Source organism: Panulirus ornatus, chromosome 36, assembly GCF_036320965.1.
Source record: "Panulirus ornatus isolate Po-2019 chromosome 36, ASM3632096v1, whole genome shotgun sequence".
Lineage (NCBI taxonomy): Eukaryota > Metazoa > Arthropoda > Malacostraca > Decapoda > Palinuridae > Panulirus > Panulirus ornatus.
Genome location: NC_092259.1, coordinates 16,363,273 through 16,379,709, shown reverse-complemented (window position 1 = coordinate 16,379,709; position 16,437 = coordinate 16,363,273). Strand labels below are relative to the sequence as shown.

Sequence of the window (16,437 nt, the reverse complement as noted above, 5' to 3'; positions counted from 1 at the left end):
GTTAATTGGGAGGTAAGTTTGAATGGAGATTTAGTGGAGGAAGTAAAGTGTTTTAGATATCTGGGAGTGGATTTAGCAGCAAATAGAACCATGGAAGCGGATGTGAGTCACGGTGTGGGAGGGGATAAAGGTTCTGGTAGCGTGTGGAAGATGAGATCGTTGTATCGGAGCAAAAATGGGTATGGTTGCGAGGCATGGCCTATAGATAGGGTTGTGCGGAGGACGGTGGATGTATTGTAAATGGAATGTTTGAGGACAATATGCAGTGTGAGGTGGTTTGATCAAGTAAGTAATGAAAGCAGGGTAAGAGAGATGTATGGTAATAATATATATATATATATATATATATATATATATATATATATATATATATATATATATATATATATATAAGAATACTTCCCACGTATTCCCTGCGTGTCGTAGAAGGCGACTAAAGGGGAAGGGAGCGGGTGGCTGGAAATCCTCCCCTCTCGGTTTTTTTTTTTTTTTTTTCCAAAAGAAGGAACAGAGAAGGGGGCCAGATGAGGATATTCCCTCAAAGGCCCAGTCCTCTGTTCTTAACGCTACCTCGCTAACTCGGGAAACGGCGAATAGTATGAAAGAAAAAAGAAAAGATATATATATATATATATATATATATATATATATATATATATATATATATATATATATATATATATATCATACAAACCTCCAACAGCTAGGATCGAACTCAGGACCCCTATGCAAAAGGCGGGAATGCTAACCGCTAGGCTATGGGCCAGGCCCATAGCCTAGCGGTTAGCATTCCCGCTATATATATATATATGAAGACAACCTTGCAGGAAGAATTGTTTATTGCTGCTGTAGTTGCTGAGTATTTGCTTCTTGTTGCATGCAACCAGTACAGCAGAAGGAAGATTACAAAAATGTTGTTGTTATGCTTCAACTGTAATTAAGGTAAATCTTGGTCCCATGGTGAAGTTACTTTGTATTTTCAAAGTTTATCTCAATTTATAGTAGTATTTCATTTTCATATCCCTGGGGATAGGGGAGAAAGAATACTTCCCACGTATTCCCTGCGTGTCGTAGAAGGCGACTAAAAGGGGAGGGAGCGGGGGGCTGGAAATCCTCCCCTCTCGTTTTTTTTAATTTTCCAAAAGAAGGAACAGAGAGTTGGGCCAGGTGAGGGTATTCCCTCAAAGGCCCAGTCCTCTGTTCTTAACGCTACCTCGCTAATGCGGGAAATGGCGAATAGTTTGAAAAAAAAAAAAAAAAAAAAATATATATATATATATATATATATATATATATATATATATATATATATATATATATATATGTATATATATATTTATTTATTTATTTATTTAGCGAGGTAGCGCAATGAAACAGATGGAAGAATCGTCCTACCCACGCACATACACATGTATATAATACACGTCCACAAACGAATATATACATGCCTATACATTTCCACGTATACATATACATACATACATAGACATATACTTATATACACAAGTACATAATTCATACTTGTTGCCTTTATTCATTCCCGTCGCCACCTCGCCACACATGAAATGACACCCACCCTCCCCCCGCACGCGCGCGAGGTAGCGCTAGAAAAAGACAACAAAGGCCACATTCCTTCACACTCAGTCTCTAGCTGTCATGTATAATGCACCGAAACCACAGCTCCCTTTCCACATCCAGGCCCCACACAACTTTCCATGGTTTACCCCAGACGCATCACATGCCCGTTGGCCCCAGTTCACCCTCCTGCATGTTCAGGCCTCGATCACTCAAAGTTTTTTCACTCCATCCTTCTACCTCCAATTTGATCTTCCACTTCTCGTTCCCTCCACCTCTTTGTCGATCTTTCCTCACTCATTCTCTCCATGTGATCAAACCATTTCAACACACCCTCTTCTGCTTTCTCAACCACACTCTTTTTATTACCACACATTTCACTTACCATTTCATTTCTTTCTCGATCAAACCTCCTCACACCACATATTTCCCTCAAACATTTAATTTCCAACACATCCACCCTCCTCCGCACAACTGTATCTATAGCCCACGTCTCGCAACCATATAACATTGTTGGAACCAATGTTATACCCATTTTTGCTCTCCGAGATAATGTTTCGCCTTCCACACATTCTTCAAGGCTCCCAGAACCTTTGCCCCCTTCCTCACCCTGTGACTCACATCCGCTTCCATGGTTCCATCCGCTGACAAATCCACTCGCGGATATCTAAAACACTTCACTTCCTCCAGTTTTTCTCCATTCAAACTTAGCTCCCAATTGAGTAGTCACTCAACCTTACTGTACCTAATAACCTTGCTCTTATTCACATTTACTCTCAGCTTTCTTCTTTCACACACTTTACCAAACTCAGTCACCAGCTTCTGCAGTTTCTCACCCGAATCAGCCACCAGCGCTTTATCATCAGCGAACAACAACTGACTCACTTCCCAAGCTCTCTCATCCACAACAGACTGAATTCTTACCCCTGTCTCCAAAACTCTTGCAATCACCTCCCTAACAACCCCATCCTTAAACAAATTAAACAACCATGGAGACATCACGCACCCTTGCCGCAAGCCGACATTTACTGATAACCAATAACTTTCCTCTCTTCCTACTCGTACACATGCCTTACATCCTCCACTGTTTCTAGCAACTTACTTCCCATACCATATACTCTTAACAGAGCATCTCTGTCAGTTCTTTCATATGCCTTCTCCAGATCCATAAATGCTACATACAAATCCATTTGTTTTTCTAAGTATTTCTCACATACATTCTTGATCCACACATCCTCTACCACTTCTGAAACCACACTGCTCTTCCCCAGTCTGATGCTCTTTACATGCCTTCACCCTCTAATCAATACCCTCCCATATAATTTCTCAGTAATACTCAACAAACTTATACCTCTGTAATTTGAATACTTGCCTTTATCCCCTTTGCCTTTGTACAGTGGCACTATGCATGCATTCCGCCAATCCTCAGGCACTTCACCATGAGCCATACATACATTGAATATCCACCATATATATATATATATATATATATATATATATATATATATATATATATATATATATATATATATATATATATAAATCCCTTGGGATAGGGGAGAAAGAAAACTTTCCACGCATTCCCCTCGTGTCGTATAAGGCGACTAAAGGGGACGGGAGCGGGGGACTAGCAATCCTCCCCTCCTTGTATTTCTAATGGGGAAAACAGGAGTCATGCGGGGAGTGCTTATCCTCCTCGAAGGCTCAGACTGGGGTATCTAAATGTGTGTGGATGTAACCAAGATGAGAAAAAAGGAAAGATAGGTAGTATGTTTGAGGAAAGGAACCTGGATGTTTTGGCTGTGGGTGAAACGAAGCTCAAGGGTAAAGGGGAAGAGTGGTTTGGGAATGTCTTGGGAGTAAAAAGTTAGGGTTGGTGAGAGGACAAGAGCAAAGGAAGGAGTAGCACCACTGAAGCAGGAGTTGTGGGAGTATGTGGTAGAATGTAAGAAAGTATGGGTAAAACTGAAAGTAGATGGAGAGAGATGTGTTATTATTGGTGCCTATACACCTGGTCATGAGAAGAAAGATCATGAGAGGCAAGTGTTTTAGGAGTAGCTGAGTGAGTGTGTCAGCAGCTTTGATGCACGAGACCGGGTTATAGTGATGGGTGATTTTAATGCAAAGATGAGGGTATAATTGGTGTACATGGGGTGTTCAGTGTTGTAAATGAAGATGGTGAAGAGCTTGTAGATTTGTGTTCGGAAAAAACTGGTGATTGGGAATACCTGTTCAAAAAGAGAGATAAGTATACGTATGTAAGTAGGAGAGATGGCCAGAGAGCGTTAGTGGATTAGGTGTTGATTGATAGGCGCGTAAAAGAGAGAGTTTTGGATGTTAATGTGCTGATAGGCAACTGTAAAGGGTTTCAAAAATGAAGAGATAATGTTGAGGTGAAGAGAGCTGGTGAGAGTAAGTGAGCTTGGAAAGGAGACTTGTGTGAGGAAGGACCAGGAGAGATTGAGTGAAGAATGTATTTAATGTATTTAAGGAAGCAGTGATGGCTTGCGCAAATGATGTCTGCGACATGAGAAAGATGGGAGGTGGGCAGATTAGAAAGGCTAGTGAGTGGTGGGATGAAGAAGATTATTAGTGAAAGAGAGTGCATTTAGACTATTTTCGCAGGGAAATAGTGTAGATGACTGGGAGATGTATAAAAGAAAGAGGCAGGAGGTCGAGAAAGGTGCAAGAGGTGAAAACGAGGGCAAATGAGAGTTGGGGTGAGAGAGTATCATTAAATTTTATTGAGAATAAAAAGATGTTTTGGAAAGAGGTAAATAAAGTGCGTAAGACAAGAGAATGAATGGGGACATCGGTGAAGGGGGGTAATGGGGAGGTAATAACAAGTAGTGGTGAAGTGAGAAGGAGATGGAGTGAGTATTTTGAAGGTTTGTTGAATATGTTTTATGATAGAGTGGCAGATATAGGATGTTTTGGTTGAGTGGTGTGCGAAGTGAGATGGTCAGTGAGAATGGTTTGGGAAACAGAGAAGAGGTAGTGAAAGCTTTGCGGAAGATGAAAGCCGCCAAGGCGGCAGGTTTGGATGGTATTGCAGTGGAATTTATTACAAAGGGGGTGAGTGTTTTTGACTGGTTGGTGAGGATATTCACTGTTCATGGTGAAGTGCCTGAGGATTGGCGGAATGCATGCATAGTGCCATTGTGCAAAGGCAAAGGGGATACAGATGAGTGTTAAAATTACAGAGGTATAAGTTTGTTGAGTATTCCTGGGAAATTATAAGGGACGGTATTGATTGAGAGGGCGAAGGCATGTACAGAGCATCAGACTGGGGAAGAGCAGTGTGGTTTCAGAAGTTGTAGAGGATGTGTGGATTAGGTGTTTCCTTTGAAGAATGTATGTGAGAAATACTGAGAAAAACTAATGGATTTGTATGTAGCATTTATGGATCTGGAGAAGGCATATGATAGAGCTGATAGAGATGCTCTGTAGAAGCTATTAAGAGTATATGGTGTGTTAGGTAAGTTGCTTGAAGCAATGAAAAGTTTTTATCAAGGATGTAAGGCATGTGTAAGAGTAGGAAGAGAGGAAAGTGATTGGTTCCCAGGGGTGCGTAATGGTTGTTTAATTTGCTTATGGATGGGGTTGTTTGGGATGTGAATGCAAGAGTATTGCAGAGTGGGGCACGTATGCAGTCTGTTGAGGAGGAAAGGGCTTGGGAAGTGAATCAGTTGTTCGCTGATGATACAGCTCTGTTGGCTGATTCGGGTAAGAAACTGTAGAAGCTGGTGACTGAGTTTGGTAAATTGTGTGAAAGAGGAAAGTTGGGAAGTAGGTTTAGATGGAGAAAAAGTGGAGAAAGTGAAGGGTTTTAGATATCTGGGAGTGGATTTAGCAGCGGATGGAACCATGGAAGCGGAAGTGAGTCTCCGGGTGGGGGAGGGGTCGAAGGTTCTGGGAGCGTTGAGAAATGTGTGGAAGGCGAGAACGTTATCTCGGAGAGCAAAAATTGATATGTTTGAACGATGTTTTATGGTTGCGAGGCATGGGCTATAGATAGGGTTATGCGGAGGATGACGGTTGTGTTGGAAATGAAATGTTTGAGGGCAATATGTGGTGTGAGGTGATTTGATCGAGTAAGTAATGAAAGGGCAAGAGAGATATGTGGTAATAAAAAGTTTGGTTGAGAGAGCAGAAGAGGGTGTGTTGAAATCGTTTGGACACGTGGAGAGAATGATTGAGGAAAGATTGACAAATAGGATATATGTGTCAGAGATGGAGGGAACAAGATGCGGGAGACCAAATTGGACGTTGAAGGATGGTGTGAAAAAGATGTTGAGCGATCGGGCCCTGAACATACAGGAGGGTAGAAAGGCTTGCAAGGAATAGAGTGAATTGGAACGATGTGGTATACCAGGGTCGATATGCTGTCAATGGATTGAACGAAGGCAAGTGAAGCGTCTGGGGTAAACCTTGGAAGGTCTGTTAGGCCTGGATTAGGAAAGGGGGCTGTGGTTTCGGGTCATTTTTTCTTTCCCTGGGGCTTCCTCGTGGGGGGGGGGGTTAGATGGATGTATATGAGTGTGTATATGAGTGTGTGTGGGCGTTTATGTGATTAAGTATAATAAGATTTGAAATATAAATATATAAATGCGAAGTGAGAGAGTCATTGCAAGCTGCTTGGTGAAGGAAGGCTATGAAAGCTTTGTGTAAGATTAAATATGGCAAGGCAGCTGGAGTAGATGGTACTGCAGTTGAACGTCTTCAGAAATAGTGTGACTCTTGTTCAGTGGTTAGTTAGGATTTTCGTTGTATGTATGGATCAGGGTGATATTCCTGAGGATTGGCAGAATGCATGTATAGTGCCACTGTACAAAGGCAAGAGTATTCAAACTACAGGGGTATAAGTTTGTTGAGTTTATCTGGTAAGCTATATGGGAGAATGGTGACAGAGAGTGATGCCAGATCAGGTGTTTGCTTCAAAGGGTGTCAGAAAAATTTGAGAAACATATATCTTTGTTTTATTATTATATCATTATACTTGATCGCCATTTCCCTCGTCACTGCATATACATACATATACATATGAACATATGCATTCTTATGTATTCTTACTTGCTTTCCTTCTTTTATTCCGGCGCCACCTTGACCCACAGAAAACAGCGTAGCGCCAGGGAAAGACAAAAAAAGAAAAAAAAAAAATATTGGTCATGTGTAATGCACCGAAACCACAGCTCCCACGCCCCATAGACCTTTCCTTGGTTTATCCCAAACGTTTCACGTGCCCTGGCTCAGTCCATTGACTGCAAGTGACCCCAGCAGACGACATCATTCCAATTCACTCTCTTCCTTACACGCCTCTCACCCTCCTGCATGAACTGGCCCCTGTCACTCAAAATCTTTTTCACTCCATCCTTCCACTTCCAATTTGGTCTCCAGCTTTTTTTTGTTCCCTCCACCTTTGACACATATATCCTCTTTGTCAGCCTTTCCTCACTCATTCTCTCCTTATGTCCAAATAATTTCAACACACCCTCCTCTGCTCAACCACCTCTCTTTTTATTACCACACATCTCTTTTACCCTTTCATTATTTGATCAAACCATCTCACACCACATATTGCCCTCAAACACTTCATATCCAACACATACACCCTCCTCCTGTACAACCTCGCAACCATATGATATTGTTGGAATAGTTGAAACCACTATTCCTTCAAACATACATATTTTTGCTCTTTGAGGTAGCTTTCACTCTTTCCACATAATCTTCATAGCTCCTACAGAACCTTTGTCCCCTCCCTAACCCTATGATTCACTTCTGCTTCCGTGGTTCTATTCGCTGCCAAGTCCACTTTACTTCCTCCAATTTTTTTCCATTCAAACTTGCATCCCAACTAATTTGTCCCTCAACCTTGTGTTGAACTTTCTCCTTACACATACTTTTCCAAACTCAGTCACCAACTTCAGCAGTTTTTCACTCGAATCAGCTGTATCAACCGCGAGCAACAATTGACTAACTTCCGAGGCCCTTTCATACCCAACAGACTACATACTCGCCCCTCTCTCCTAAACTCTTGCATTTACCTCTCTAACCACCCCATTCATAAACAAATTAAACAAGCATGGAAACATCATACACACACCTGTCGCAGACCGACTTTCATTGAGAACCACTCTCCTGTCTTCCTTACATCCTTGATAAAAACTTCTCTGCCTCTAGCAGCTTACCTCCCAACATATATTGACCCTATCATAACCTTCTCCAGATCCATAAATGCTGCATAAAAATCCATCTGTTTTTCTAAATGTTTCTTGGTCCAAACATCTACCACTTCTAAAACCACACTGCTCCACCCCAATCTGATGCTCTGTACTTGCACTTCACCATGATCCATCCACATTGAATATCCTTACTATCCAATCAATAACACAGTCACCCCCTTAATAAATTCAACTGCAATACCATCCAGAATCGCCACCTTGCCGGATTTCATCTTCCGCAAGGCTTTCACCATCTTCACCAAACCGCTCTCCGTTACTCTCACTTTGCACACCACCCCGACCAAAGTACCCTACATCTACCACTCTATCATCAAACACAATCAATAAATCTTCAAAATACTCACTCCATCTCCTCCTCACTTTATCACTACTTGTTATCACTTCCCCCTTGCCCCCAATAACCGATGTTCCCATTTGTTCTCTTGTCTTTCGCACGTTATTATTCTTTCCAAAACATCTTTTTATTCTCCGTAACTCTCATTTGCCCTCTCTTTTAACCCTTGAACCTACCTCGATCTCCTGCCGCTTTCTCTTATTTATCTCCCGGTCATTTGCACGTCCTCCTTTCAAAGATCGTCCAAACGCCTGTCTTTTCTCTTTCACTATAGTCGCGGCACATGAATCTGAAGGTTTCATTATCATGCCCTGGCAACCTACCGGTCCACAGTGTTTAGGAAACAGTTGTCAGTAATATTTGAATGGCCAAATATGGAGGCCATTCAGAGAATGGATACTGTAGCAGACTATTCATGTTAATTAGAATATAGCTCTAAAACTCCAGAGAGAGAGAGAGAGAGAGAGAGAGAGAGAGAGAGAGAGAGAGAGAGAGAGAGAGAGTGCAGCATGCTTGCAATTATGGGTGTATAGAGCATAGTACAACGGGTAGAGAAGGAGGCAAGTCCGGACATCGGCTGCAAACATTCATCTTTCCCGCCTTTTCCTGCCGTTCATCCGCCATCAGCAATAACCAATGATATTGCAATTATTTTGCGGATAATAATCCTGGAAATAAGGGTACAAGGTAACCTATGTCTTATGGTATGTTAGAATACGACGTAGATATTTTGTGATTGATATGTAGTGGATCAGCTAGGTGGAGGGCAGAGTTCGAGCCCTTTATAAATCATAATCAGCGACCTTATTTTGTAACTCAAAATCGATTGTAATTAACAGTATTCGTCATTGCTGCCTCCATATTTGGCCATTCAAATAATACTGAAAACTGTTTTCAATGCGTATGACGTTATACATGAAATCCGACGCCCTGCGGACTGCCAGGGCACGAAAATGAAAACTTCATACTCGTGCGCCACTACCTTTCTTATGCCACATGCATCTCGTGCACATGCCATCACCGCTTCCTTGAATACTTCTCATTCCTGTCCCACTCTACTCATAATATCTCATGGTACTTTCCTACACGTCTCCTTTCCAAGTTTCCAAGCTCACTCTCACCAGTTTCTTCTCCCCAACATTCTCTCTTCTTTTGTGAAAACCTCCAAATCTTCACCTTTGCCTTCAGCAGCTGCTCCTCTCAGCCTATCAATTTAACATGTAATGTATTAATGCTCTTTGACCATCTCTATACTCATATACGTTTATATGTGTATATCTCTTTTTAAAGCAGGTATTCCCAATCGTCAGTCTTTTTTCAGCTTTTCATTATTTCCATTCACAACTGTTACAGTACTCACTCCGCATTTATATCACCCATCACTAATACCTGGTCTTGTGCGCCAAAACTGCTGACACACTCACTCAGCTGCTCCCAAATCACTTGCCTCTCTCGATCTCGTGACCAGGTGCATAAGCATCAATAATCACCCGTCTCTCTCCATCCGCTTCCAGTTTTACCCATATCACTCAGAATTTACTTCCTTACATTCTATCAAACATTTCCACTACTGCTGCTTCTTATCTCTTGTCCTCTCTCCTTTCTTCTCATCTCAGTTACATCTGTACACATTCAGACACCCCAGTCTGAGCCTTCGAGGTGGATGAGCTTGACTTCTGTTTCTTCCTTTAGAAATTGAAATACAAGAAGGGGAGTGTTTCCAGTCCCCCTCTCCCGCCCCGTCCCTATATGTGGCATATGTGGCATTTTTGAATCGGGGGAAATTACATGATAGGGTTCATAGAGATGCATTGTGGAAGATTTTAAGAATATATGGTGAGGGAGGAAAGCTGCAAGAAGCAAGGTTGGTCGGTGGCAGGGAGGTGTGATGTCTCCATGGCTGTTCGATTTATTTATGTAGGCTTGCATGTGTGTATGTATTTAGTCCATTAGGGATGAAGGGACCTGGGAAGTGAGTTAGTTGTTGTTTGTTAGTGAGAAGCTGCAGAAGTTGGTGACTGTTTATAAGTCTGTGTGAAAAGAGGAAGTTGAGAGGAAATGTGAATAAACACAAGATTATTAGGGTTAGCGGGATAGATGGAAAGGTTAATTGAGGTGAGAAGTTGACTGGAGAAAATTTAGAGGAAGTGAAGTGTTTTTGATATCTGGGATTGGGCATGGCAGCAATTGGAACCATGGAAGCGGATGTGTGGAAAGAGGTTGTCTTCATTGCTGAAAATCATTATTTCTGAAGGTATAGTAGTCCCAACAATATTGCATAGATATGAGGCACAGGCATGATGTGCGGAGGAGGGTGGATTTGTTGGATATGAACTGTGAGGTGATTTGATCGAGTATTGAACAAAAGGGTACGAGATAGATATGGTAATAATGAGTGTGTGCTGAAATGATCTAGACATAGGAAGAGAATGAGTGAGAAGAGGTTAACAAAGAATATATGTGTGTCAGAAATGGAGGAGAGAAAGAGAAGGGATCACATTAGAGATGGAAGGATGGCGTGAAAAAGATTTTGGACTGAAGCGGCCAGGAGAAACCATGGAAAGGTCTGTTACACAAATGTAAACACCTAAACATGATAAAGTATAGATTGATGTTAGATTTATGATTTACATATCTGTGGTGTCACAACTTAATTCATGATATTGGGTGTATACATTGGTGTAACAGGAGCACTTGAATTTGGGGAACTCACCTCTTTTATATGTTGCCAGAATTTGGCGTTAGAGTTCTTATGTTTATTTACCATCACTATATATTTGATGGCATATAGATTTTATAGGATTTTATCTCTAGATTTGGGTTCAGTATAGTGTCAGTAATTAATACTGACGACCTCATCTTGGTGTATGATAAGGATATGATTAAAAGCTTTTATTTTTATATGTTGGCAAAGGGTGTGTTCTGTAATGTTTAATCTTCTGTCTTTGGCAGCTGTCTGTGTTCAGCACAATAACATGATATGAGCTTCCAAGTTTTCCTGAAATGACAGTACAAACAGAAGAAGCATCGGTAAAAACAGAAGCAGCATCTTCAGAAACATCTTCAGAAGCGGCATCAGTAGAAACAAGACAAGCACCAATAATCACAGTAGCAATAGCAGTTAGATAAGGAGTGTCATCAGGAAAAACACAAGCAGAATCAGTAATACCAAGATCACCAGTATAAACAAGAGCAACATCAGTAGAAACATAGCTGCATCAATAAATCAGATTGATGTAGAGTTTTTAGAGCAGCATCAACAGCATGTGAAAGACATCAATGACAGTATAGCAGTAGAAACAACAGTGAACAGTAAAAACAATAAAAAGAACTAGGGAAAGTTTTATATAGTACATAGTTCATGTTTAGTACAGTTAGAAAAACCAAAGTGTATGTTAAGTGCAGAAAGGATCATAGCGCATGGGTTCGAATCCTGCCAGGTTGCTGGTGTTGGTCCACAGTCAACCCAACTGTTCATCCAACTCAGCTCCCTGAGCTGTCTCAGCTAAAATAAGAAACACCTTAAGTATGATAACACGGACCATAGTTCTTGTTTAGTACAGTTCAAAGGACCATAGTTCATGCTTAGTACAATAAGAAGGACCATAGTTCATGTTTTGTACAATAAAAAGGACCATAGATCATGCTAAATACAATAATGACCATAGTTCGTGTTTAGTACAATAAAAGGATCATAATTCATGTTTAGTGCAATTAAACTTTTCATTATATTTAATAAAATTATTATTGGATACATTTCTTTATGACAAGAACTCTAAACAATGACCTCTTCATAGTTTCATGATAGCGAGATGTATTTTGAATTATTCCCCCCAAAGTCATGTTACTATTAGATAAAATCAAAATGTTATAGTTAGCATTTTTTGATTATAAATACAATAGTCAGATGTAGATTAATGACAAATAATTCTCATAACTAGATTCATTTTTCGTCAAAATATTTAATATGATCTTGACTGGTTTATCCTGCTTAGTGTAAGGCCCTAAGATGTAAACCGGTATTCCTGTCTGTAGTAGGTGATTGTGGGATTGTGTCTTTGTAAAGATAACGTTTCATAACTGGTGTTGGAACTAACCTTACATGAAAAAATTTGTCGTTGTCAGACATGTTAAGGTAAGTAAGACTTGCAGTGTGAAGTGTAAGTAATTGATTGAGATGTACTTACAGAGATAGCTGGACTTTTAGTTATGGGAATGCAGAAGAAGAGAGAAGAATGTGAATTGTCATATAGGGTCGCTGGCATATCTTGCAGGTAATGCTTGGTTGGAGGGTGTAATGGTTGACCTTACTTTGGAAGGTACATTGTTTACCTGAGCCCTCTGTATGCTTCACCTCACAGGTTGTGAGTAGTTCACCTCTATAGTTGACTCTGTGGTACCTGGAGCAGTAGGTGCTCAGTTCACTTATCTTGTGATGCTCCAACTGTAGTGTACACTCACTGAACATGAGGGAATCGTGCTCTTTTGTTTTGTGATTTTGCATGGTAACTTTATGGAGGGCAAATGAATGGAATGTTAGCTATACTCTAGAACATTTTGTAGAGAATTTTATTATGAAAATTTAAGGGACGTGAAAGTTCGTGCAAATAAAAAACAATTAAGTATTTTCCAAAAGACATATGTTGGGAGAATTAACTTGGTGTAGAACATGGCAACTCGTAAAGGAGAGAAGCCACATAAGTGTTCACTTTGCCAAAAAGAGTTCCACAAGATGTATTATTTAGTCCGGCACATGGTTGTTCATACAGGAGAGAAGCCATATGAGTGTTCATATTGCCAAAAGACGTTCTCCTGGAAGAATAATGTAGCGAAGCACATGATTGTTCATACAGGAGAGAAGCCATATGAGTGTTCACATTGCCAAAAGACATTCTCCCGGAAGAATGATTTAGTAAAGCACATGATTGTTCATACAGGAAAGAAACCGTATGAGTGTTCACATTGCCAAAAGACCTTTTCCCGGAAGGATGATTTGGTGATGCACATCAGTCTTCATTCAGGAAAGAAGCCATATGAGTGTTCACAATGTCAAAAGACATTCTCCTTGAGGAGATATTTAGTGAACCACATGATTGTTCATACAGGAGAGAAGCCATTTAAGTGTTCACATTGCCAAAAGACCTTCTCCCGGAAGAGTGATTTGGTGAAGCACATAACTCCTCATTCAGGAGAGAAGCCATATGAATGCTTACATTGCAAAAAGACATACTCCAAGAAGGGTGTTTTAATGCAGCACATGATTGTTCATACAGGAGAGAAGTCACATGAGTGTCCAAATTGCCAAAAGGCATTCTATCGGAAGGGTGAGTTGGTAAAGCACATGATTGCTCACTCGGAAGAGAAGCCACACGAGTGTTCACATTGCCAAAAGACATTCTCCCGGAAGAATGATTTAGTAAAGCACATGATTGTTCATACAGGAAAGAAACCGTATGAGTGTTCACATTGCCAAAAGACGTTCTCCCGGAGGGATGATTTGGTGAAGCACATGACTGTTCATTCAGGAGAGAAGCTACATGAATGTTCACAGTGCCAAAAGACATTTTCTTTTAGGAGTTATTTAGTGCAACACATGATAGTTCATACAGGAGAGAGGCCATACAAATGTTCACATTGCCAGAAGGCCTTCTCACGGAAGAATGATTTGGTGAAGCACATGACTGTTCATTCAGGAGTGAAGCCATACGAATGTTCACATTGCCAAAAGACATTCTCTCGGAAGAGTCATTTAGTAGAACACATGCTTGGTCATACAGGAGAGAAGCCATATAAATGTTCGCGTTGCCAGAAGACGTTCTCTCGGAAGAGTCATTTAGTAGAACACATGCTTGGTCATACAAGAGAGAAGCCATATGAATGTTCACATTGCCAAAAGACATTCTCTCGGAGGAGTAATTTAGTACAACACATACATATTCATACAGGAGAAAAAGCATACGAGTGTTCATATTGCCAAAGGACCTTTTCCAAGAAGGGTAATTTGGTGAGGCACATGGCTCTTCATACAAGTAAGGAGCCATACGAGTGTTAACATCGTCAAAAGACTTTCTACCGGAAGAGTGATTTAGTGCGGCATATGACTCTTCATACGGGAGTTAAGCCATATGAGTGTTCACATTGCCAAAATACATTCTTTCGGAAGAGTGATTGTTCATACAGGAGAGAAGCCGTATGAGTGTTCAAATTGCCAAAAGACGTTCTCCCGGAAGGATGAGGTGGTGAAGCACATGACTTCATTTAGGAGAGAAGCCGTATGAATGTTCACATTGCCAAAAGACATTTAGTAAGATTGCCAAAAGACATTTAGTAAGGCACATGATTGTTCATACAGGAGTGAAGCCATTTGAGTGTTCACATTGCCATCAACAAAACAGTGAAAGACCCTGCCAAAAGCAATAGAACTTGTAAAACTTTTTCAGTAAAACAGAACATTTGTTTTGACATCAATAAAACATCTGACATATGTTGACGTGAATAAGACATCCAAACAACTTGTGCTGACATCATTAAAACGCCCAAAGGCCCTTCACATTAAACTCATTGCAAAGAGCTAAAACACCGTTTTTGGTAACAAAACAACATCGAAATCAATTGTTTTAACCTCAACGAAAACATCTAAGAAGCATGTGTTGACATCATAACCCATCCAAACAACATTATTAAAACAGCCGAAGACCCTAGACAATAACAAAGGAACATATGTGCAATTGTTCATAAAGAACGTGGTTTTGTGCAGTTAATGTTTATCAATAACTTTCTGTAAGGGTGTTTTGTGCTCTTATTTTTCATTAATAACTTTCTCTAAGGTTGTTTTCTGTCATTGTTCATCAATATCTTTTTGTAAGGTAGTTTTGTACAGTTTTTGTTCACCAATAACTTTTTGATATTGTTTTATCTACTTTCTGTAAGTTTTTGTTCATCAATAATAACTTGCTTTGTGCAGTTATTTTTTCAATAGTTTTCTGTATGGTTTTATGCAGTTATTTTTCAATAGTTTTCTGTATGGTTTTATGCAGTTATTTTTCATCAATAGCTTTTTGTGTTTTTTGCGGTTATCTTTCATCAACAACTTTCTGTAATGTTTTCAGCTATTGTAACCTTGTTTTGTGCAGTACTTTTCATCATAAGGAAGTTTCTGTAATTCTTTGTGACGTTACTGTTCATGAATGACTTTCTGTAAGTTTTTTGTGATGTTATTGTTCAACAAAAAGTTTCTGTAAGTTTTTTGTGATGTTATTGTTCAACAACTTTTTGTAAGGTTTTGTACAGCTAATTTTGTGCAGTTAACTTTATTAGTAACTTTCTGCAAGGTTTTGTTTATCAATAAGTTTCTGTAAGGTTTTCTGCAGTTATTTTTCATCAATCTCTTTCTGTAAGGTAGCTTTAGTCAGTTGATGTTCATCAAACACTTTTCTGCAAGGTTGTTTTGTGTAGTTTTTTTTTATCAATAACTTTAAGGTTGCTTTGCAGTTATTGTTCATCAATAACTTTTTGTAATGATGTTTTGTGGAGTTATTTTTCATCAATAACTTTCATTCGGTTGTTTTGTGTAGATATTGTTCATCAATAACTTTCTGTAAGACAGTTTCGTTTAGTTATTTCTCATCAATAATACTGGATGATTGTTTTGTGTTTGTTTTGTGCAATTAGTGTTCATCAATAAGGTTATTTCTTTCAGTTATTGTTCATTGATAACTCTCTGTAAGGAATGTTTTGTGTAGTTATTTTTCATCTATAACTTTCATTAAGTTTCGTATAGATATTATTCATCAGTATCTTTCTGTAAGGCTGTTTCGTTTAGTTATTTCTCATCTATAACACTGCAGTTATTGTTCATCAGTATCTTTGTGTTTGTTTTGGGCAGTTATTATTTCTTTCAGTTGTTGTTCATTCATAACTTTCTATGAGGATTGTCTTGTGTAGTTATTTTTCATCAATAACTTTAAGATTGTTTTGTGCAATAATTGTTCATAAATAAATTTCTGTAATGTTTTGTGCAGATATTTTTCTGTAACATAACATTTTGCAACTCATTTTATCAAGGTTGTTTTTTGCTTTCATTATTCATCAATAACTTTCTCTTAGGTGGTTTTGTGTTATTTTTCATCAGTAACTCTTGAAGGATGTTTTGTGCAGTTATAATTTTGACATCAATAAAAAAACTGTCGACATCATTAAAACAGCCAAAGACCCTCCCCAATGATATCATTACAAAAGCCATAGAACTGTTGCGTACAGTTCTATCAAAACGACAGCCAAAAAGTT

General features: G+C 39.5%; 1 protein-coding gene across 3 annotated transcripts in view; it reads left to right on the top strand.

Annotated features, from left to right (window-relative positions):
- Positions 1 to 16,214, top strand: part of LOC139760414 (uncharacterized) — a 121,531-nt gene extending 105,317 nt beyond the window's left edge. For 2 of the 3 annotated variants that reach the window (XM_071683586.1, XM_071683587.1), the window contains exon 2: positions 11,104 to 16,214. In XM_071683586.1, coding sequence (XP_071539687.1) covers positions 12,821 to 14,203 — 1,383 coding nt within the window. In that variant the 5' untranslated portion in view covers positions 11,104 to 12,820 and the 3' untranslated portion in view covers positions 14,204 to 16,214. Of the gene's footprint in view, positions 1 to 805; positions 943 to 11,103 lie in introns of those variants that run through there. The other variant, XM_071683585.1, reaches the window with a different exon arrangement.
- The last annotated feature ends 223 nt before the right edge of the window (positions 16,215 to 16,437 follow it).